Source organism: Protopterus annectens, chromosome 13.part0 (assembly GCF_019279795.1).
Source record: "Protopterus annectens isolate FY-2018-M chromosome 13.part0, PAN1.0, whole genome shotgun sequence".
Taxonomy (NCBI): Eukaryota; Metazoa; Chordata; order Ceratodontiformes; family Protopteridae; genus Protopterus; species Protopterus annectens.
This window is the reverse complement of record NC_056747.1, coordinates 822,019,184-822,045,287: the sequence shown is the minus strand read 5'-3', so window position 1 is coordinate 822,045,287 and position 26,104 is coordinate 822,019,184. Positions and strand designations below refer to the sequence as shown.

General features: G+C 37.4%; 1 protein-coding gene across 3 annotated transcripts in view; it reads left to right on the top strand.

Annotated features, from left to right (window-relative positions):
- Positions 1–26,104, top strand: part of TBX4 (T-box transcription factor 4) — a 448,562-nt gene that overhangs the window by 350,750 nt on the left and 71,708 nt on the right. For all 3 annotated transcript variants that reach the window (XM_044054540.1, XM_044054542.1, XM_044054541.1), the window contains exon 5: positions 6,306–6,453. In XM_044054540.1, coding sequence (XP_043910475.1) covers positions 6,306–6,453 — 148 coding nt within the window. The remainder of the gene's footprint in view (positions 1–6,305; positions 6,454–26,104) is intronic.

Genomic DNA, 26,104 nt, shown 5'->3' with positions numbered 1-26,104 from the left:
CTTGTTAACAGGCAGAAGTCTGAGAAGCAAATTACCTACTTCATCTGCATTCCTAATGCATGAATACTAGCTCACATTAAAGGAAGTGCTATTCAGAAAGAATCACTTGGAACTGCTACTATGATAAAAATTTCAGAAGGCTACCAGATTTACAGGGAGGAGACAACATACGAAATGAAAGCCATGGGAAAGTCCGCAGCCTGGAGTTAAAGTAGTAAAGGAGCTGAGCCATGATCCTCTATTGTTCGTGCAGAAGAAGAAAGGGCTGCATACAAGAAATCACAGACATCTGTATTTCGCAGATCCCTTTTTTGTATCAGACAATTTAGTTGCTCTATACAAACAGCTTGCAATATGCCATTTACACTTACTGACTGTTGTTTTGGGGCTCAATTCTGGGTTTTTTGAATCTAGACACTTTTAAGAATTTCTTCATAACAGAGCCCTTCATTTGCGAAGGACAAAGAGGGCAGTTGCCCAGGATGCCAGTCCTCTTGGGGTCCACAAGGCTACATTTTGTAGTTATGCTGCTAATAGTGTAGCCTGTAATAGCCTTTTTCATTGTGAAAAGCTGCAGTATTTCTCTCACTTTAAACATCTGAAGGTAAAACTGAATGTGGTACCTAACAGACAGGCTCAGCACAAACAGATTCATGACCGCATGTTCAGTCAGGTAGTTTCTCAGATAGTAAGAAAGGAAACTGCGATATATAAATTGCAATTGACTATGGCAGACACACCTTAAACACAATATTTCCTTCTCGCTAGAGTGCATTTTCCTCCATTCAAAATAATCTCCATACTTCTACATATTAAAAAGGCACGGCTTAACACTTTCTTTCCTTCTGTGGCATTTCTGTCCTTATGTACACCATATCGAGGCTGAAAGAAATTACACGATACTTTCTTTAGTAACTTGTCTCCCTTGCTTAAATCATAATGGTTATCATATGTATACATTTCTTGCCATGGAAATACATATACCTGGAGCTCTATTTTGTTATTTCATTCTCACTGTCCTATAAAATTGAGATCAAAATTCACAGTTCTTTTACTAGGCCCTGTCATTTACAGCATTCTTTCCCTCCCTTGTGTCATAAACCCATTAAACCTTTTGTAATATGAAGGGGAAGAAGCCTGATAACTGCAGAGATCAACTTTGCAAATTAGCTTAACTTTGCAAGCCATAAAATAGATAACTGTGGCTGAATCACAGATGGAAGGGGAGTTAAGGATAGTATATGAAACTCACAAAATTTCACTTATTAATAATGCAGCATTTTCTCAGCTACGTCTATATACTTCTGTAAGAAGTTTGCACAAATTATCTAACACATATATAGGAAACAAATTCATAATAGTCACTGCAAACAAGTCACAGGCACATTTACTGATGGATGTCATATGTAACAGTACTTCTCACTGTCTACTCTAAGGGAACAGAGAAGTGATTTGACAGGTATGTCTAGGATGAAGTAATCTCATCACCTCTACGTTCACAGTGCATTATTGGCAAAAGGTAGCTTTTCAAGAGCACAAGATCATGTCAGATCGTCTGTCCTACATGAATATATTTAGGACTAGAAAGAAATATTAATATTAGTAATAAGTACAGGTAGGTGCATGAGTGTGTGTGTGTGCCTTCTCTGAAGGTTGGGCATCGGGCTGGCAACTCGACACTGTAAAATATACTGTCAATCATAAGCAGCCCGGTGATCTGCTGTGACGACCCCTAACCAAGAAAAGCCGAAAGATTTTAGTAATATGTAGCTATTTTGCTGCTTGCGTGTTTGGGTTGTATAGAAATTCATGAGAAGATAGACTTTTTACTGAATTAAATGGCATGCTGCTATTTAAACAAGCTCACAGACCGAGACAAATTGTGCTGTGGATTCTTGTTGCTTGTCTTCCTCACTCATTTTCTCCTGTTCATTCTGTTATATTTTTGATCATGCTGCTTTTGGCAAGGGCTGACGTAGATTTTTAATACAGTTTAACATCGCAACCCATTTTTACATAAATGCAAATTAGAGGCTACAGCACAGATCAGAAAAAGAGCTCTGGTTTAATATATGTCACTGATTGTGCTATATTGGATGAAATGAACAAAAGTTGTTATTTTTTGATATGTCACTGCATCAGATTATAGAAAGCTGCCCAATAGTAGCACTGCAAAAAGTTTATTAAAAAATTCACAGTTAAAATATGTACAAACGCCAGGAGATTTGCATGCAGCTAATAGGGGCATAGTGAGTAGTATTGTTGCATCACTGCAAGAGGTTCTCTGGATTGATTCACAGCTGGAGTGTCTTTTCTGCAGCATCTGCATGTCCTCCATGTGTTTGTGTCTGTTTTCTCCAGGTACTCCAGCTTTTTTCCACATTCCAAAGATATGAGGTATGTGGATTGGCAACTTCTAAATCATCCTTAGGTGAGTGTTTTGTGATCCAGAAGAAATGCCTTGCAATCTACTTCTTTTTCCTCCTTTGCCTAGTAAACTCAGTGTATAGGTGTGGTTGTTCACAAGGTTGTTGTAACCTGTAAGCATAGATGAGTGGAATACGCAAAATGCATGGAGATTTGCATACAGTATATTACTGCAAACCTGCTCCAAGTAGCTCCAATTCCAGACAGGATCAAAGAGAACATATTAATGTAAAATGTGTAGAAAAGCAGAAGGCAATCTGGTGAGGAAGATTTGAGACAGACAGACAGACAGGAGGAAGGTAATAGGAAACAAGGGCATCCAGCAGAGAAGTGGAAGAATTATGTGAGAGAAGATCTGTGACTGTCAGGCATGACTGTCAAAGAAGGTAGGAGAGTAGCATTGAATTGAGAGAGATGGCAACAGTTCACATGACACCCTGACCCCATGTAGAAAATGGGAAAAGGAGGTTGATGATGATGATGATGATGCACAGGTGATAATTCAGCTCTAGAAGATTTTTATTTGGCATTCTGCTTGTTTGCATTTTCTGCTGAGTTAAAGGAATTATTTGTGCACTTCAGTAAATTTAGCAGTGGTTTGTACTTTTTGATGTGTAAGTCATATTTTGTTTTTAATGAGGGGATTCCCCATTCTTAATCTTTGCTTTCTTTGGGCCACATGTAAAATGTAAAAAGATCCCATGTCACCTATCAAAAAGATTAAGGGGAAGTATCCCAATGCCATGATCAAATTTCCACTAGTAGTATAAATACCACTGTAGGGTCTTCCATGAAAAGAGAGCACTAGCCTGGTGGTACTAACACAATCAACAAAAGATAAATAAATAAATTAAATAAATAAATAATATAAAGCCCACCCTTTGGCTATAGATTGTGTTATGGTGGGACAGAAAACTATGAACTTAAAAAGAAAAAAAAAAACATCTATTTGAAAAAAGAAAGAAAATAAATAAAACTGCTTTGAGAATCCTCAATACAAGTGTCAGGAAATGGTTTACACCTGGCTATGTTCCTGTAACACTCCTGGATATACAGTGTAAAACCTGTTAAAATGTCAGGTTTTTGTGATATAAAAAAATGAGACCACAATAAATAATTTCAAAACTTTTCCTACCTTTAATGTGACCTATAACCTGAAATCTGTTAGAGAAAAATATAAAAAAGAAAAAACCTACAATAAGTTGGTTGCATAAGTGTGCACACCCTTAAACTAATACTTTGTTGAAGCACCTTTTGATTTAATTACAGCATTCAGTCTTCTTGGGTAGGAGTCTATCAGCGTGGCAACTCTTGACTTGGCAATATTTGCCCACTCTTCCTTGCAAAAGCGCTCCAAATCTGTCAGATTGTGAGGACATCTCTTGTGCACAGCCCTCCTCAAGTCACCCCACATATTTTCTATTGAATTTAGGTCTGGGCTATGCCTGGGCCATTCCAGAACTTTAATTTTCTTCTGGTGAAGCCATTTATTTGTTGATTTGGATGTATGCTTGGGGTCATTGTCGTCTTGAAAGATGAAATTCCTCTTCATCTTCAGCTTTCTAGCAGACACCTGAACGTTTTGGACCAAAAGTGACTGGTATTTGGAACTGTTCATAATTTCCTCTATCTTGACTAAAGCCCCAGCTCCAGCTGAAGAAAAGCAATTCCAAAGCAATTCCAAAGCATGATACTGCCACCACCATGATTCATCATGGGGATAGTGTTCTTTTGGTGATGCGAAGTATTTTTGCTCCAAACATACCTTTTGGAATTGTGGCCAGAAAGTTTAACCTTGTTCTTATCAGGCCATAACACATTTTCCCACATGCTTTTGGGAGACTTGATGCATTTTTTTGCAAATTTTAGCCGGGCCTGGATGTTTTTCTGTGTAAGAAAAGGCTTGCGTCTTGCAACCCTACCCCATAGCCAGACATATGGAGAATACGGGAGATTGTTGTCATATATAGTACACAACCAGTGCTTGCTAGAAATTCCTACAGCTCCTTCAGTGTTGTTGTAGGTCTCTTGGCAGCCTCCCTGACCAGTTTTTGTCTTGTCTTTTCATCAATTTTGGAGGGAAGTCCAGTTCTTTGCAACATCACTGTTGTCCCATATTTTCCCCACTTTTTGAGGACTGTCGTCACTGTGTTCCATGGTATATCCAATGCTGTGGAAATTTTTTTGTACCCTTTTCCTGACTGATACCTTTCAACAATGAGATCCCTTTGATGCTTTGTAAGCTCTCTGTGAACCATGGCTTTTGCTGTAGCAGGCAACTGAGTAAATGTCAGGAAAATCCTACTAGGACAGCTGAACTTTATTTGGGGTTAATCAGAGTCTCTTTAATTGATGGCAGGTGTGTAGCCAAGAAGACTGAATGTTGTAATTAAAGGAAAAGGTGCTTCAACAAAGTATTAGTTTAAGGGTGTGCACACTTATGCAACCAGCTTATTGCATTTTTTTTTTATTTTTTATATTTTTCCCCTAACAGATTTGTTTGTTTTTCAATTGAATTGTACAGGTTATAGGTCACATTAAAGGTGGGAAAAGTTTTGAAATGATTTGTTGTGGTCTAATTTTTTTTATATCACAAAAACCTGGCATTTTAACGGGCGTGTACACTTTGTATATCCACTGCACCTTCCTTAGTCTCTCTCTGCAAATTATTACCCTTAAAAATAAAATAAATAAAATATTATCAACAACATCTATAGGAAAACAGTCTTCTGTATCACTAAATTGTAATTATCTCAGTATGATGTATAATGTGAATGTTCTAACAAATGAATTGTATTCCTTATATATTCATTATGTATTCATTACGTATCTCTTATTTTGCTATCAAAGCAGATACCTCCTGTAGGTTTGTTAACTTCTGTTTAGTCTGTAACTGGCACTGTTGCTTCTTCCATACATGTTTGTGAATCATTGTTTCTTCTTTCTTACACGTTTATATATATATATATATATATATATATCCAGTCTGTATTTGTATTTTGTATTTGTACTTTTTCTGGAGCTTTTCTCCTCGGGCCTCTGCTGAAAAAGGACCTGTGTCCAGTTGGACTTTCCCAGTTATCAAATGTAAATTAAATAAATAAAGCATATGATATACTGTTAATGATTGGTTTTTCTTTTATACTTAGAAAGTCTTCTCCCAAAAAGGTACTTTTTTAAGATAAGAAGATACGGGTAATTTATTTATGAGTAATACATCACTTGGAGCAAGAAGGGTTTTACAATATAGCATACTCTTGATTTTAGGCTACATAAACCTTTCGTTAGGAGCCAGTCTGATCTCCAGATAACAGGGGGTTTGTTATCTAATTTAAAACCAGTGATCAGCCCATAACTAATAAATAAATAAAGTATTACATCATCTCTTTGCTGATGTGTTCCAGCTGGCACAGGCCCTCCTGAAATTTCTCCTTTTTTGCCATAGGTGTTTTGTCTACTTCAGTTTATCAGACAAAATAACATTCAAATTAAAGTAGGTATTAATAGTACCAAATCAAGGAAGAAATTAATATTGTTTTAACAACACGATCATCACATATAACTATTTATTCTGTTTTATGATCATATGATGGTGTTTCAATAACGTGAGTCATCATATTTTCAGTATTTAAAGAATGGTTGGTAGAGATTGCTATTTCTGATGACATCTAGTTACATGCTGGACTAAAGCACTTAAATAAAGTTTTATAAAAAAGTTCTTTAGTGGTAACAGATTGTTAGGCTGATTGTACAGGAAATCATCAATAACAAGGACTATCCCATGATTACTATACTGATAATGCTGAAATATGACTCTAGAATATATTCAGTTTTGTACATTTTTTTTTTAGTTAATAAAATATTTACTGCACTTACAGGATAGTAGCCGGAAAAGCAGAGCCTGCAATGCCTGGAAGGTTGTATGTCCACCCTGATTCGCCTGCAACAGGAGCTCACTGGATGCGACAGCTGGTTTCATTTCAGAAGTTAAAGTTAACCAACAACCACCTTGATCCCTTTGGGCATGTAAGTGAAAAAATGCATGTCATAATATGTAACAGTAATTCCTACTAATCTACAATCATATAGTCTTCCTTACCTCCATCACTGTAGTGCAGATTTGTTATAGAATGTTGTATAATTTAAATATCTACTTCTTTTTCCAACAAATATTAATTTACCCTTACACTAGAGTCTGATTGTCTTCCCTCCTTTATTCTGAATAGTGTGTTTACATAGTATGAGATGGCATATATTAATTAGTGTAGAGTCCTTATCATAACATATATGTAATTACTAGTCCTTATAATAACACAGATGTAATTACTAGTCCTTATCATGACATAGATATAATGACTAGTCCTTATCATAACATAGATGTAATGACTATATACTATGTAGGTATAACTGCAGCTGTAAAAGGCTACAATACTTGCCTAAGAAATCAGGATTAGGTGCCAAGTTTCAAAACTTTGCTTAAACAGCACCCATGCCAAAGATGGCTCTGTTCTTTCTGCTCACCTGGCTAGCTTTACTCAGATTAATTTTGTCCAAACTCTTACAGCCACTTTGCTTCCCAGTCTTTTTGTCCCTTAACACTCCTCCTCATACTGCACTTATTTCTTAAACTTTTATTTTTCCTCCTTCTCTCACACCCAAGTAACTACAATTCCTCCTCTGTCCATTTGTCTTCCTGGTCATTTCCATGACTTCTCCTATTCTACCTGTCTGTATGTCATTTATTACTAAACTCAAAAACACCCCAGTTTGATCATTTTCCTGCAGCCATCATTCTATAAGTACATTAATTGTTATTGTGCGTTATTTCTCTATTCAATAAATAGCGATTTTTTTTTTATTTCTCTCGTTTTGTGCTAAAATGCTATGCTCATGTAAGAAGTATTTGAAAATATTTAAAAATCATGTAAATTAGCTCATGTATAGATGTTTTTATCCTGCAATTATAATTGTACATCATTAAATGTTGAGCTTTTCTCCCAGCCTCTGCTGAAAATGGGTTTTACCCAGCCAGACTTTTCCAGGTCAGCAAAGATAAATAAATAAATATCCTTCTCCTACTCCTTTTGATAGCCAGGTGGATATAAAAGATCTCACAGCTCCTCCCATCAACACAGGGAGATAGGAAGGTCTCGGTTTAACATCTCATCTGAAGGACGAAACACTCAAGAATGCAGTACCACCCTTAAAGTGCACTGCAATGTCAGTAATCCATCTACATAGTGTGGGAATAGAACCCACAGCACTCAGCACAAAAGGCAGGTATGTTGCCTGTTGTGCTAACATGGCTTTGAAATTTTATCACACAAACACTGATGACCATTTGCTAAACAATATAGCTGCACATTGAAAAAAGACTTACCATGAGCAACAGTAAACGTATCTTCCCTTGAAACCCACATTCATTGAAAATGCATTGAAACTCACATTCATTGAAAATGCATTGAAACTCACATTCATTGAAACTCACATTCATTGCCAGTGGCAGATTGTGTACCTTGGTCGCTAGGCTATTTTCAAACCATGGGTCCCCTACATCCATTTTTAAGACCATGTATAGGCTTGTATAGGCCCTAGGGCCAAAAGCCTAGTACCAACCTATGAACCTATGAACATGTGTTATTTGAGTCACCTTCCTGAATTAATGTATTTCATGTTAAATAGAGCACTTGCGTGCATTTTAACTTTCTAGTTTTTAATATTTTTTTCCATAAAGCAGTGAAACAAAATGTATGAACAATTAAATGACAAAATTATCCATCTCAGAACATTTCAACCAAACAGGGTCTGGTAGGTTGAGTAAAAGATTAAGGCTCTTGGCTCTTGTAGCAAAGGTAAAGGGTTTGTGCCTGAGCAAGTTAATCAATTAACCTGCCATCTCTGACTAGAGTATTACACACACACACACACACACACACACACACACACACACACACACACACACACACAGACACAAACACACACACACACACACACACACACACACACACACACACACACACACACACACACACACACACACACACACACACACACACACACACACACACACACACACACACACACACACACACACACACAGACACACACACACACACACACACACACAGACACACACACACACACACACACACACACACACACACACACACACACACACACACAAACACACAAACACACACACACACACACACACACACACACACACACACACACACACACACACACACACACACACACACACACACACACACACACACTCCTTATACTTACATAATGCTGCTGGACAGAACATGTTTCCAAAGTATGTGTGTTCCCCAAGCAACAAGATCCATGCTGCTGCTGCTCCTGTTTGGATGGAAAACAATATGCATGTTCCCCATAAAAGGAGCAAGATAACAACGTTGCTACTCTTGTTTCAGAATATTGGATCTCACGCATTTTCTCTGCATGGGTAATCTTATTTCTGAAAAGGAGTAAGAGACATACATGGACATGAATGCAGAGTGCATCCATAATGTAAGAACTTTTATTTTTTAGTTAAATTAATAGGTTCATATGTTCATAAAGACACCAGCTGTGTCTCTTGTGAGTCACACAGAAATGTTTTCTCACTCCCAGATCCTGGTGCTTCTGTGTTCTTAAACTCAGCTGTCTTTCTAGTTACCTGCCCCTTGTGTTAATTTGACCACATATCACCTTCACTATGCCCTTTCATTGGCTATTGTGAGTAAGCACAAAAATTATCATTTTGTGAAATCTCTTCCCTTCAACTAGTTAAATTTATTGGCCATCTCACTGTATTCCACAGAACCATAATACTAAGTGCCCACCCCTTTCAATCGAACTTGGTCTTTTAAAATTAGTGGCTCTCCACTTAGACTGCTAAAAGTTAAGTCCCCCCCTTTCATATTTAACTGCTTAGTGCACACTGCAGTGCTTAGGGTATTAACCCATTTTTTTCATCTTACCTTTAAAATCTGCAACATCTATTGACCACCAACTTTTGGAAAGCCAACAGTCTTCCTCTCAGTAATCATTTTGGGATTAGTGTTTGCTCCTGGTGAGAGAAGGAGCACAGGGACATTATTTCCTGGAGACTGCTCACTGGAAAACCTAATAACTGTTTCATAGGTGACAGTTTGGAATTTTTGCGGATATTCTGCTCCTTGTGAGAGAAGGAGCAGAGTGAAATGATTCCTGACTGTTTCTGGTCAGGCAGTGAGTATCTGCTTGACGTCCCTGATTGATCTGGTTGCCATTCAAGGCATCTACCAGGAAAAGGCTACAACAAGCTTACAGACCCTTGTATTATCTGGGACAAGACTATGGATCTCCAAACAGGCTGTGGCCTGCTTCTCATCTTGGGAATTGTGCTAATGTTTTGCTTCTAGTGAGAGAAGAAGCAAGAAAAGGAGCATTGTATCCCAGCAGAGTGAAGCTGTGGTGAGACCAGCACTAGTAATAGCCAGGCAATAGCCATTCATGTGACTCCCCTCTTTAAATAATTCCTGACAAGCTAATTATTTGTTTTCAGTAAGTACTGCTTGATTTGTTTTTAGCTTCAGAATATCTGCCTAAATACTTCGTCCTTAAATTTTCAGGATCTACTTATTAGTTTCACCTCAGTGTCCTGTATACACACAGACACCTTGAGTGACATTTTTCCAGTAAAAGTATGATTTAAATTTCATACCTAGTTGCACACAGGACAACTAGTTTGCAGTGACAAGCACTGTCCTCAGAATTGCAAACTGGATACTACTGACATTGCTTTATATTCTCACTACAACTGTCTAATCAATAAAAAGAGCATGTTGCCATGGATGTGACCTTTCCCACTCTCTGTTACCATCTTGGTGGGCATCCTCAGGCAACACAGAAATTGCCTTATGTTTACTGACAACCAGTTAATTCTCAAATAAACTAATATGGTATGTGAGAAATGTATTTACACAGTGTCACTTGAGGCAAAGCTCTCACATGAAAGTACTTCTAATGTTAGTAAGGTTGTTAGTAGTATACATGCTGCACCCATCACCCACAATTCAAAGCAGACATATAGACCCACACATGCTGAGGCACTTAAATGTAACCTTCCTAAACCCCAAAGACCTCCTAGATGAAGTACACATAACAAATACCTTCAGAAGCCCTGAATGCACTCTTTCAAACCAACACCCACATCATCACATCTCATGGAGCCTCTACTTCTAAGCCCATAAGGCAAACCACTACACAATCCAACATTCTGGTCATTGGAGACTCCATCATGAGACACACTGATGCTCCTGTCACCAGGCTGAGTAAGGAGAAAGTCACAGTCAGTTGCTTATCAACGGCTAGGATCCACCACATTACACATGCACTCAGATCATTGGCCCACAAGTACCAGTATGACTGAATCATAGTCCACGTGGGTGTAAATGACCTGAGCCATACCTCCCTAGACTATATGAAGACAGACATGATGGAGCTATCAGAATATGTGGCCCAGGCTGGTACGAGTCTAGCATTGAGCAGCATTTTACCTTCACCAAGGATGATGTCACAATATGAACAAAAGATGAATGACTTTAATAATTGACTTAGTTTCTGGTGTCATTCTAATGGGTTGCAATATTTGTCAGCATGGAAGGAGATGGTCAAAAGACCACGCTACTTTGCCAGGGATGGTCTGCACCTCTCCTCTCTAGGCTTTCAAATATTAGCTAAAACATTGTCTACCCCCATAGTGCCTTTTTTTAGGCAATGCCAAACTGAAAGTACTTCTGACATAGGAAATCAAAATGAAAGAAAATCTAAAGGTATTACTGCTCAGTGCCAGGAGTCTAAACAAAAAAACTCCACTCCCTAGAAGCTCTCTTCACCCTACAGAATGCTGATGTCTGTACAGTCACTGAGACATGGTTTAAAGTCACGCTGAACACACTGACAGTGCAAGGTTATAATATCTTCCACACATTTAGACCAGCTACTACAGAGACAGGAACTAAAGCTGGAGGTGTTGCAATTTACATCAGAAATAAATATGCCTTAAATTTGGTCAAACAGGACAATTTACTCGAGCTATTCCATGTTTAAATTACCATAGACAAAATCCAATACCACTTTCTTGCAAGCTCTAGGTCCTCCTCTATGACCCAGGATACCCATACCATGTATTTAAACTTATTAGAAACACTAACCATCCAACCCAATACCATATTCATGTGTGAATTTAATTATCTCACTATTAACTTGAAATCCTATATGACACCAAACATACAGGCTCCTGGATTTCGTAAACAGAAACTCCCTGAACCAGATTATCAATACACCAACCAGGGGTGCAATCATACCGGATCTGGTCCTCACTAATATGGGAGAATGCTGCACACCCCCTAGTGTAATGTCTTCCCTGCTAAGGTCATACCACAAAATGGTCTTCTTTGAAGTAAAAACAAAAACTGGACCCCCAGCTAACTCTGAAATATTCAGCAACTACTCTAAGGCTAACTTCCTGCTATTAAGTGATAACCTGGCAACATTTCAAGACCCCTTAAATCATGAGAACACCACTGCCTATGCAGAACTGTTCACAGAAACCATATACAAGCATGTTAATAAACTAAGTCAAAAAACAAGCCACCCTTGTGGAATCACAAAATCAATAGTCTGTATAACAGAAGGAAGAAAATCGTAGCAAAAATTAGGAGGTGCAGCCCCCAGCAGGATAAAATCACTCTCATCAAACTAAACAAACAAATCAGAGGACAAACAAAGTCTAGCAAAGCCACATCTGAGGTAAATTTGGCCTCCCAGGTGAAGGACATCTACAAGGCATTCTTTAGGTATGTCCGCAGTCTCAAAGGCAATGCACAATTGTGTGCAGAGCTCATTGTAAATGTAGCCACCTATATTGGGCCGGAAGATATAGCAAACCTACTGGCTGACAAATTCAGGTCCAACTTTACCCGTCTCTCACCCTCAACCATCCCTCAGGAAATAGCATCAAATATAACTCTCCCTGATATCACTAGGGTACATGTCCTTAGTGCTCTCTAATGCCAAGAACACTGTATCAATGGGTGCAGACGATATCTCAGGATGCCTTCTAAATAGCATGAAACATGACTATAAGGGCCTCTGGAATTACTATTTAAATGTAGCCTCCAAACAGGCTTCGTGCCTCATGAATGCAGAAAGGCAACTATTGTCCCTCTGCACAAAGGTGGGCCATCTACAGACCCTGGAAACTACAGACCCATAAGTCTCACTAGTCTTATAAGTAAAGCCATAGAAAGAATTATCATGGATATGATCAACAGAGATATAGTAAACCTCCAGACACTGGACCCAGCCCAGTTTGGTTTCATCAAGGGCAAGTCATGCCTACTCAACCTGGTAGATGTCTTTGAGAAGGTCATCAATGCAATGGATGGCGGCAGAATTGTTCACATTGCCTATCGTGACCTGGCCAAGGCATTTGACACAATACCCCACTCTGGCATTATTGACAAATTCAAGAGGTTAGGTGCAAACCCATATGTCACCCGGTGGATAGTCAACTGGATAACAGACAGGACCCATGAAGTTATTATTGGGATGTCCACCTCTAGAAGGAGCCCAGTCACAAGTGCAACCCCTCAGGGATTGGTCCTTGGACTGCTCCTTTTTGGTATTTAGTTCTCTGAAGTCAAGGCCAATGTCAATGGTCTCTGGCTGACTAAATTTGCAGATTATTGCAAATTAGGAGCAGTCATTGAATTTCACACTGACATAAATGTTCTCCAGGAAGGGCTGCCACAGACAAACAACTGGTGTCAGAGCCAGGGACTAAAACTAAATGGCATGAAATGCATAACAGTATTGTTTGGAAAGTCATTCACCTCTGATAACTGTCATATTGACAACACACCCCTTAGAGCTGACCCAACAGTCAGGGACTTGTAGACACACATAGAGAGTAATCTATCTTTTGACCATCCTGTGTCTATAGTAGTGAGGAACTCATTCTATGTTGCACAACTTATAAACAAAGGTATGGCATCTAGGTCCAAGGAAGTCATTGTTCCACTGTATCTGGCATTCATCAGACCTATCATTGAGTACAACGCCCCCTTTGGTATGTACTTAATCAGGCATATCCAACAAATGGAACTTACTTAGGTTCCTCACTAAAAGAATACAGGGCATAAGTAAAATATCCCATGCAGACTGCCTCAAGGCCTTATCCCTGTATTTTGTCTCCTATGGACTGTTGAGGGGAGATCTATGACTGGCATACAGGGCATTGTCAGACACCACTCTTGTGGACCTGATAGAGAGACAGGTATGTATCCCAGAAACTATCCTGTGTCTGGAACAGGCTCCCCATCCATGTGAAGCAGAGTTTCTCCCTAACACAATCCAAATGTAACTTGGACAATTGGATGGGGAACAGAAAATTCATCCCTGGCTTGGCACCTATGTCTCTAATACACAGGCAACCTGTAAAAGGTTCATCTCCCTGGCCCCTGTTTGTAAATGTTTCATCTCCCATGCCTCTTTTTATACTTATCAAGGGTACCAGAACTTGTCAGAGATGTCGGATGCATGGCTAGGCTTAAAAAGGCCTTTGTGGTCATTAGCCTAGTAAGCAACTATGAAACTAGGAACTTGATCAGTGGACCTCAGAGGGGTAGCGAAGTAGTGATACTGTCATTTTTTCCTCCAGACTTGGGCAGTGTTCCAAGTAAAACAAGTTAAATATGAGAGTGTTCAGTGATATGTTGGTTGTAATTGTGACAGGAAGTTCCCTTGCCCTTTCTGTTGTTAAACAATGATGTTCAATATCTAGAGTCTAAAAGGATGATTTATTAATATACCTTGTTTAGAGCTGTTTGGAGTAAATGTGCATTTCCTAGCCAGTGAAAGAAAATATTCACTCCAGAATTACAATTAATCCATTTACTTAATTGCCTTTATTGCTTCAAGGGTTAAATGACTAGTTTGACTGAAGCTATTATTAAGTTGCTTCAGAATGTCCACTGCAACAGCATCTGTGTGGAGCTGAAATGATAACTTGCAGTTTAACCATGAGTCCAGATAAGTACAGTTAGATGCTTGGAAAATATATACAACTGCTCAGTCATTGAGAAGCAGTGGGTCTACCTGCATTAGCTTCTAACAGGTGCTAAACAGTATAGGAGTAGGATTGGCAAGGTTTAGAATAAGCTTATTGCTTAATAGCTAGGTGCAAAATTGGTTAAAACCTTCCTTTAGACATTTGTAGACTAGTGAAGTGCCTGTAGCCTCTTTCAGTAGGATCACATTATCTGCAAAAGAGGTTATTTGAAGTTTAGGAAGGGTGAGGAGTATGTCAGCAATGAAGAGGGAGAAGAAGAGAAGGCCCAATATTAAACCCTGGGGATTCCCAGTTAGTAGTACCCCCCATGTCAGCAAGTTTTACCTATCCTTGCATTAAAGATATGTTCAAGCAAATAACTATTACATTTCTTAAATGGAAGTTCACCAAGTCCACACCTCTGAAACATGACCAGCCATTTCTACTGCCCTTAGTAAAGCAACAAATACTGTAGCATTAAGTAGTGTTTTTCAATTTTTACATAAATTATGTCTGTTACCTTCTAAATTGCTGTTTAGATGCTATATCCTTTTCTAAATTCATATTGTGCAGTGGCATGAATTTCAACAGTGTTACAGTAGTTGTTTGTGCACCTCTTTCAGCAGAATTGTTGATGTAGGCCTTAAAATTGTAATAGGTCTATAATCACTGTCATTGCTTGGCTGTGAAATGTTCATTATTGGAATGATGATTTAATACTTAGGAATGGGAGGGAGGTATACCTGAAGTCAGTGCAACATCATAATAATAATAATAATACAGGTGAGTGGATTTAGCAATTACTGGCACAGCCATTCTGAGGAAGGCTGAGTACCCACCAATATGGTTTAGTCCCTCTCAGCTAGTGTCCTCTTTTCAGTGGTGACCAGAAGTGATATTCATACTATGATATGCAAGTGTCAGTCTGCAGTAGGTTGGCGATAAAAGCTCTTTTGACCAGGGTAACAGCAGCCTACACAGATCAGCTTACTTGAAGAATGTGATTATAATGGAAGTTTCACTCATCATTTCACTTGTTATGATTTTCTAGCTTAGACAAAACACGATATTCACTATTAGAATTCTTACATTAGTCATTCTCACTAAAAAAATGGTTCATACTGCTGGAGTTCATTAGTCAGTTAGCTAATGAAACACTCAAGTTTTTTTTTTTTTGAATTATTACTTTAATTAGCAAATTAAGGAGAATCATTGGTTCACATGTTAAACCATATTAATCCATAAATAAAAAGAGGTTTTGAAGACCCACTCCAGCAGTCATTAAATCAAATAAACACTTCCATTACATTCTTAGTCAAATACTTAAATAAAAATCTTTGCTTAATATAAATAAAGATAATAATTAAATACCCTGTCAGTTAGCTAATCCACTGAACAAATCTGGATGCCTTTGCTGGTAAATGCTATCATATGTAACACCCTTGCTAGGATAGTAGCAGAAATGCAATTATATAGCTATTTCAAATGGCATTATAGAGAATGAACAAGAACTGAAGATCACTGATGTAGAGTTTATTAATAGCCATATTCACAAGTTCTTATAAGTAGCGACTGAGTGAAGTATTAAGGCTTATTTACTTTTCATGTATTTATTTCTGTTGCATTTATTCTTGTGGTATTTTCACTCTGACATAGCCACCTTTTAGAGTAGTCAAGTACAAATGGAGTTGGATGTGTGGGGTGCAGAACAAGATAAAACAACCAGGAGTACAGAAGAGAACAATGCAGTTTCGAACATATCACTGCCATGCAAAATATTGCACACAAGTTTTTATTTCTTTGGCTGTACCTTCATCCAGAAAGACACGGCTGTTGTAAAGCTACAACTCATTTCAGTTGTTAACAAATTTTATACATTTCAATTATATAATACCATGCATGTATAAATAAAACAACTCAAGGCATTTACAGAAACATTGCTTTCAGAACATATTATATAACTTTATTTTTACATATTAATGTTGGTTGTACTACTTTTATAATTGCTGTGTATCAGTTCTACTACTATGACATGCAAATCAGAATAATATTAATAAGTTACAGATGCAAATGAACATAATAATTTATGGATGATTATGCATGTTTGTGTATCTACATATATTAGAAATGGCAGCAATTACAGAGAAATAGCTTCCTGCCCTACCGCTTTGAGAGCCAACATTTGTCTGTAGCAGTAAGGATTGATGAGCTATTTGTAATGTACAGACAAAACGTCAGGCATAAGTAAATCATATTTACATCTACAGCTTCTTTAGTTTAAAAAGGAAGGTATTTATGATGCCACAACATGCTATATCCATGAGATGAGAGGAAGCCATTCCTGAAAACCTGCCTTATTGTCAACATGAGATAAAAACAAGCAATATTATGGTCAAAAAGTCCATATAGATCCTCTTGCAAAATTATTCCACTTCTTTTATGCATTCAGAACTGAATTCCCACTGCATGATTATCTTTTCAGTTTTTATAAATGTTTAAAACTGCCTCACACCTGCAAGAACCTATTCAGACAAACTATATTCCAAAGTAATATAAAGAAAGAAGTGAAAGAAACATGACTCAGCAGAGTAAAATAAAACAGGTAGACAGTATTCTGAGAGTCTTTTAATGATAAATTGCAGCACTAAAGTTAACAGAAATTATGTGTGGCTTTTAAAATGCTAAAAATTCCTTCATCTTGCCCCCTTTGGTGTCTGGAAAATGTCAGCATGAAGAATATTATATTTAAATGCTTTCTCAGGCAGCTACTGTTGACGTCTCTACAGCAACATGTTTTGAAAGAAGTGTAAAATACCACTATCAATCTTAATTATAGAATGACTTGTGAAAGCCTTATAGCTTGGAAATGCCTTATAAAAGGGCAGAGAAGGCACTAAGCACTATAAACATGTTGTATTATGTATTCAGCCAGCATTCGAAGATTGCAATTTATTCTTTTCAGTAAATAGCCTTTGATTCTCGGCTTGACTAGTAGCAATGATTATGGCCTCATACAGACCAAGTGGCCATGTTCTGATCTGGAAATTATGATTTGCAGAAGATTAAGAATGTTGCATGAGTAAGTCTGAGGCTGATACCCTGCAACATGATATGATTAAAAGAAGCACAGTGTACAGCAGTTAGCATTACTACCTCACAGCAGTTAGTTACCTAGTTTGGAACACAGATGGGTGCTTTGTTTGCAGAGTCTGCACATCCCCCCTATGGGTATGGAGGTTTGCCAAATTCTTGAGTTTCCTTTAACATCCCAGTGATTTCCACGATAGGTAGTAGGTCTCCTCCACCCTAAATTGTATTCAATGAGTAATCAGAAAATGGATGAATTATTTCAATGACCAAATAAATGAATAAAAAGTTGCTAGAATTTAAGAATGCTTTCATGACTTTTTAAAAAAGTGGACATCACATTTCAAGTTTGCCAACTTGGCAATCATTTACTGAAGGATTTTTGTCCAATTCACTTGCAAGTTATAAGTCTGAATGGAAATAAAGTGTGGCTTTTCTTCTTACCTTTGTGAAAGTTCTGTAATTTATGGGCTGAAATACATCATCAGTTCAGCATGGAAAGGCTATCACAACAGTAATGTATACTGTATAACCTATGAATAGCCATAACATTTCAGGTTCCACTGTTCTAGTTCTTTTCATAACAGTTATGTCAACACAAACATACACAAGGAAACACTGGAATAGTTCCACACCAGAACATAAAGTGAGTTTGGTTAAAATAAGGGGGGAGGGGAAGCAAATGCCTAAAGATAGGGACGGATTGTCAATATTGCTCTTATAAACTAAGAAAGTTGCTAGAATATCAGAAGTAATAAACCACTGGTCCAACCATTAAAATATGTTTATTAGAAAACAATAAAGCTTTCAAGCCACTCAGGACTCTTCATCACTGATGTGAAAATCAGACAATCTATTGAGAAATATGTGCTAATCCTTAAACTTGAATATGCATAACCATTACTAGCACTCCAGTCTAGAATGAACACCCAAAAATGTGAATCAGCAGAAACAGGATCTGTTGAATTGCCCTCCAAGCTAGCCAATGTGCACATCATTATGACTCATTTAAACAATTCCACTATCTGTCAGTACAAAACAGGGCAATACTGAAGCTTAGTACTATAATTTTCAAAATTCTTACTCTTGACCATTGTCCACTCCTAAAAACCAAGCTATTAATAAGAGGCACATCCTATACATTCCTCGGGACATAATATGAAGGACTACTTCTTGTAAGGCCATGTATTGGCTCCAACCACTTAACATCACCTCCCCTTTGAATTAAGGTCACAAATCTCTACTCAGGGCTTCAGGGATTTAAGGAGAAGCTGAAATAGCATATAATAAGTGAAACAACCTGTAATTGTTTCAGACACACAAGCTAAACTCATACCTGTTCTGGAATTCAGTCAAGACTTTGTAATCAATACTATAGATAATATGAGTAAGTTATGTACTATTGTTATTCTATAGTATTGTTCTGTACATCATGTAGTACTATGTATTATACTTCTTTCCATTGTACATAACTGTCATGTTTTATATGTTTATGTTGTTTTGTGCTGTTATTTTGTAATCCTTTGTGGCCCAGGTCATGGCTGGAAATGCTTCATAGAAAGCTCACCAAGTCAGTTATCAAACTGCAATAAATTGCAATAAATAAGTAAATAAACTGCCTCCAAAAAGATAAAAAGTATATGGCAGTGCCATTAATGCTAACACAAAATACAAACCTAAAAAATCATACGGTACACACATGCAGACCATGAATTTAATAACAACTTAGTTTCAAAACTTAATTCAGATGAAAATACTATACTGGTAGTTAGCACAGAAGATTAAAGAGTATTAATGGTATGAGCTGTTGACAGGCTGCTTTCTGTACTCTAGGGTTTGAGTCCCCTCAGCCTGCATTTGCCTTGTGTGTGTCCTGGACAAGTCTCTTAATCAGAAAGTACTCTCGAGAAAGGGAAGTGTTGCTAGGTTCTTCAATGGTCTCCTGGACTGCATGCCTAGTAACAACCTATGAACCTAAAACTACGATAAAAATAACAGTAAAATCACATAATTATAAAAATAATTAAACTGTATATAGAACATAAAATATCATCAGAGAAGGACACAAAATGGATGCCAAACACAGGAAAAGAAAACTTAAAAAAGAAATGTACACCAAGTAGGAAAGACCAGATCCACACATAAAAATGACTTTAAAGCATGCAAAAATGAAATAAAAGAATTAAAAAAAATTGTATTCAAGAGAAAAGAACTTCCCATATAAACCAAAGATAAGGAAACTAAAAAAGAAACAATTAAAAAAAACATAGTTAAGAAACCACAATGTCATACAGTCAGTCTAACCCATGCCTCCCTCTGAGTACCAATACTGATAACTATACAGAAAATTATAAAAAATGTGTGTATGTTATTGGGCTGTGGGACAGCCTCCATACCTTTGCAGGTGCTGCATTCATTGTACCCCTGAAACTTCTTATATAGGTTAACCTGTGATCTTTTTAACCCATAGGTAAGTAGAAATGCCTCCACATCATGACTGTATTTCAGAAACCAGTTTTACAGCTAGACATCAAAAATCTGTAGTTTAGTCAAGTGCTGTTCAGCTGTTCAGGGTTCTCCTATGAAATGCCAACTTCCTGAAAGTTGTTGCTTCAACAAAAAAAAAAAACAAAAAAAACCTTAAAACCAAAAGGGCAAAAAAACTCCCTTTTTCTTGTTTTTGCAGGGGCAATCCCCCTGCACCCACACACACCCCAAACTTATATATACCAACTCTGAGGTCATACCAACTCAAAGAAGAGAGAAATCTTCCTAAAAAGTAAATCACCGCAGGTGCACACTTCACAGCAGCAATGATTTCCTATGGAGAAAAGCATTTGGCCTTAAGCTGTTTGCCGTTTCTCTATGAGAGCTACTGAAGCTGAGGGAATTTCTCCTCAAAATTGTGTAGGAAAGTTGCTGTATAGCAATGGCATAAAAATGAATAATAAATTGTTTAACTGAAAAGGCCCCAAATTAAAAAGAAAAAGAAAAAAAGTAAATCTGGAGGCATCCATTTTCAAATCATGGCCCACAGTATCATAAGGGAAATCAAAATCTTCTTTTTTCAGGCCATCCATGCTCTAAGTGACCCAAACATCTACCCAACCATTAAGAACAGAATTGAAACTCGCTACCAATCAACTCCTGAAAGCAATCCTTGACAGTTCTTCAGGGCTAAACCCCATATCTAGTGCCTAAACTCACCAATAAAAGCCGACACAAGCATCCTCCAAAAGGGCCTCATAGAAACAGACAACTGGTGCCAGAGCCATGGCCTCAAGCTAAACACCAAAAAGTGTATAGTCATCCCCTTTGGCAAAAACAAAGTGCCCACAAATTACCACATAGGTGGTAATCCATTAAGTACAGAAGAAGTAATTAGGGACCTGGGGACCCAAGTTGATAGCAATCTCTCATTTGACAACCATGTGGCCAAAGTGGTTAGAAAAACATTTTATATAGCCCACCTAATCATGAAGGGATTCACATCTAGATCAGGGAGGTCATCATGCCTCTTTACTCATCCCTCATCAGGCCTATAATTGAGTACAATGCCCCTTTGGGATGTACCTTACCAGACACCTGCAGCAACTGGAAAGACCCCAAAAGTACCTCACCAAGAGGATCAAAGGGCTCAAACAGATGCCATATGCTGCCCGGTTAAAGAAACTCCAGCTCTACTCAGTGGCATACCACCTGCTCAGAGGCGATCTGTGCCTGACGTATAAAGCCATGTCCAACCCGGAATTAATGGACATGCTGCACCTCAGAAAATCCAAATCCCATCGAGCTACGCGCTCAAGAGACTTGAACCTCAGCACTGAAATAAATAGGACATGCTGGAGGGACAGATTCATAACCCAGAGGCTCCCTTCACTCTGGAATAAAATCCCAGTCCAGGTTAGGCAGAGTCCCTCATTGACTCTCTTCAAGAGGAATCTTGATGACTGGATGGGAGATCATCGGTTTACCCAGGGTATCACTTCTGTGTCACTGTTAGACAGAGGCACAGTATACTAACCTCAAAAAAGGGCATAGCAAAATTAATTTAAAATGGGTGGCGAAAGTCAAACACACTCTGGCTAGGCTTATAAATGCCCTATGGCAGATAGCCTAGTATGAACCTATGAACCTATAAAAAACAAAGCAAACATATAAAGAAAAACTAAAGAAAGGGGAAACCTTTTCCAATTAACATACAAAAAAGAATAGAAGTAAAGCAAACTCCCTCTAATTTACAATAAATAAATAAATAAATGAGAATATAAACGGTTTTGAACACAATGGTTGACATGAAAGTAGGTACTGGAAAATGACAGAGTCCAGTGTGTAGCAGAAGTACTTTTTAATAAAAAATAAAAAATAATAACAAGTGAGATGAGTGCTTTCGCAACAGATGTTGCTTCATCAGATCTACCATGCACACAATCCACCATAATTTTATAAGATAGTAATTAAACACTTAATAGGCTCAGTTACCTTAAAACCCTAGATCTCAGTGCAGGCTTTAAGGGAACACTACAGTTTAAACCCTTACCTCTATTTGCAGCCAAGTTATATATCCATTTAATTTCTAAGCACTCAATGTGGGTCTTAACATCACCACCTCTTCCTGTTATTTTACCAAGCTCCAAAACCAAAAATGTAAACACATGTTCATTCTCTTCTTTCAATAGATGCTTGGCAAGAGCGTTTTTGTCATCCTTTCTACTGATGGCATATACATGTTCCCTGATATGACTTCTTAATTGTCTAGTGGTCATACCCACATAGTAGGAAACACATATTTCACATACTGACAAGTATACTAAGGACTTAGTCCTAAATATTTCATCTGTAGCACTTAATTGTATACAGAGGGAAGTGTTGAATCTAGGCCTCTCTTTTTTTCCAGCTAAGAAATCTAATATTTCTGATGCACTGTTAGACTTGCAGTCATTTGTTTGAAATACATCTTTGAGACTGATGTATGGCAGATCTGCTGAGCTGCCAGCTCTATTCAAAAAACCTAGTCAGTTTGTACCCATTAACCCACCCTTAGTAGAAGCCTTTTCAAAGCTATGTGAAGATGACATTTATAAGTTATTTAATGACTGTGATGGGAAGTATGAACGTAAAGTTTTTTATAATTTGAACAAAGAACAACTGGCTGCTTTGAATGAACTGTTCGAGCATGATGATTTATACATACGACCAGCAGATAAGGGTGGGTCCATCGTAGTGATGGACACAGTAGCCTATGTAAGAGCGATGAATGATATGTTACTGGATGTGACAGTTTACCTGGTTTGTGATTTGGAGCATATCTCATCCAGGATAGAGAGATTGAAATCTTATCTCTATGACCTTCTGTTAGAAGGGAGGATAGGCAAGGACCTATATGATTATTTTTGTGTTGATCACCCCAAAATACCTGTAATTTATGGGTTGCCTAATAAGTCTCTGATTAATTAAGATACTATATTATTAGACACGAAACACTTTCTCAAAGGTTTAGCGAGGTGGTCTGCAACAAATGGTGACCTAGATTATATTCTAGTGACTATGGACGTGGTGTCACTATTCACATGCATTCCAAATGATACAGGTATTGATCTTATCAGACAGTTTTTGACGGTAAGATCAGAATTCAACACAAATAAAGTTGAACTGCTGTGTTACTTATTAGAGCTCATTTTGACTAATAACGTCTTCATGTTTGATGACAAATAATTTATTCAGAAAGTGGGAGTAGCTATTGGCACCATGTGCACAAACAGTTATGCGACATGGTGTTTGCCCAATGGGAGTACAAGTATGCTTTTAATGATTGTAACCTGTTTAAGGAAAAGATTTTATATTACAATCATTTTGTGGATGATGTTTTTCTTTTGTGGGGAGGTACCACCCAGGAGCTGAGGTCCTTTGTTGGTTATTTAGAGAGCACTACAGATTTTTTGAGGTTCACGTACAGTGAATTGAATATTAATGCTATAATACAAACAATGCCCAAAAAACACCAAATACCTCGGCAAAAAACAAACGAAGTATAAATCCAAAGAAAAGTGCTGAGGTAAGGCTCCAGGATCCAGAATAATACGATAGAAATAAACTCCTCACAGTACTGTCTTTATTGAAACACTAGCGCTTTCACACAAAGCTTCTTCAGGTGTATGTAAAACAATAAAAAGCACACCTTTATATAAGAAACAATCAAATCACATGACTACAAACAAATCATCTTAAAGACATATAACCATTGAAAAACTTCCATTGAAAAAATAAAAACAGTAAACTGAACCTCATAAAACATATATATATATATAAAATACATATATAAAAACATAAAAACATGTATATATAAAAATACATGTTTACATACAAAAAAATCATCTATTTAAACCTCTCTTGCAGAGTATTGGTTTCATGGGCACACAGTCATTGAGCCCATGACCAAAATTTGCTCTTAACATCACTATCCATCTCGCCTCAATCTCTTCAGTCCTGGCTCTAATGTCCCCTCCTCTGGGGCTCTCATATGCCCTAGATAAAACCTTAAAGTGAAATTTATGTTGCTCACCCATACTATTGACATGCTTAGCTAAAGCATTAACCTTCGTCCCTTTCTTAATATGATAAGCATGCTCCCTTATTCTCTCCCTTAAAGTACGGTCTGTTTTCCCTACATAAAAATTATTACAGATGACACAGTTAGCTAGATAGACCACATGGGAACTCCCACAAGTAGCATTAACCCTAACATCAAAGGTCTTCCCTGTGTCAGGGTGTTTAAAAAATAAAGATTCATCAATAAAGCTACATTGCCCACATTTACCACACGGTCTAGTTCCATATATCAACCCTTCATCAGATACTTCTCTAACTCTACATAACCTTCTCTTTAAATTCTTTTTATTCCTGAAAGTATATTGGGGTTTCAACCCTACAATACCAGAAATTAATGGATCAGTTGTCAAAATTTCCCAATGTCTACTAATGATGTCTGTATAAATCTTAACATCTCTAGCATATGGAACACATACTTTCAATCTGTTGTCATTTTTCCTAGATTGTTTGAAAGTCTCTTCTGAGAAGTAAGGTCTAGCCCTAGTATGCCTCAACTGCCTAACCACCATCTCATTTTTCGTTATCATGGTGTGATGATAGCCCCTTTGCATCAATTCACTGTTAGTGTTAGACATCTGCTTTTCATATTCTTCATTTTTAACACTTAACCTAGAGGCTGTATAGAACTGATTCTGAGCAACATTATTAAACACATAATGTGGATGCATACTATCCCTTGATAATAAATGATTTACTCTACATTCTTTCCTATACATCCTAGTGGAAATCTTACCAAATAAATCCTTCTCAATATACACATCTAGGAAACTAATTCCTGAATCTGAATAATTCAAAGTAAATCTTAAAAACTGTGTCGTGACATTGAGATACTCAATAAATTCAGTGAGTTGACCAGCTGTACCTTTCCATAGGATAAAACAATCATCGACAAATCTTCTGTAAAATAATACAAGAGAACTAAATGGACCTTTAAATATATAATTAGTCTCCCATGTTACCATCACAGCATTTGCATAGCTGTTGGAGCAAGAGCTCCCCATTGCTACACCATTTTTCTGCCAGTATACTTGCCCATTGAACAGGAATACATTATTATAGAGAACAATTCCCATCAATCTCTGTAACAACACTATTTCATCTGCTTTATATAGACCAACTTTAATCAATAACTCTCTTAAAAAGTCAATCCCTTTGTCATTAGGAATCACAGTGAAAAGGGAGACTACATCAAGGGTAGCAAATATAAAATGCCCATTCACAACACCTTTCTCAGTAAATTCATACAAATCATGTAAGAAATGTTCAGTATCCCTTAAAACATGTCTTAACATATCTATAACAGGCCTCAATTTCTTCTCAATAAAAATAGATATAGACTCAGTACACCACCCTCTACCCGAGACTATAGGTCTCATCGGTGGCCTCCTGGAATTCTTATGTAATTTTGGTAAACCCTGGATAATGGGTAATACAGGTTTAGGAACCAAAAAATACTTGGTTAGATCATCACTTATTAAACCTAATTGTTGCATAGATCTTATTTGGTTGTTAACTGATTCAACCATTTTTTCAACTTGTGTGGTTATGATTCTTATATAGAAACCTTCATCATTTAACATCTCTTGCATTAACTCTTCATAGTCACTTCTATCTAATAACACTACCTGTCCCCCTTATCTGCAGGTCTAATTACTAAGCTCATATCATTTTCAAGCCTGTGTAATGCTTTAAACTCATCCTTACTTAAATTATACTTTTTATTCCTATGTTTTCTACCATTAAATGCATTATAAATGTCTGAAACACAAATCTGTTCAAAGGCATTAACAAGTGCATTTTGTTTCGGAATAAAAGCACTAGGTTTTTTAAAATTAAAATTATGTTCATCTTGTCCTTGTTGAAACATATATTTCA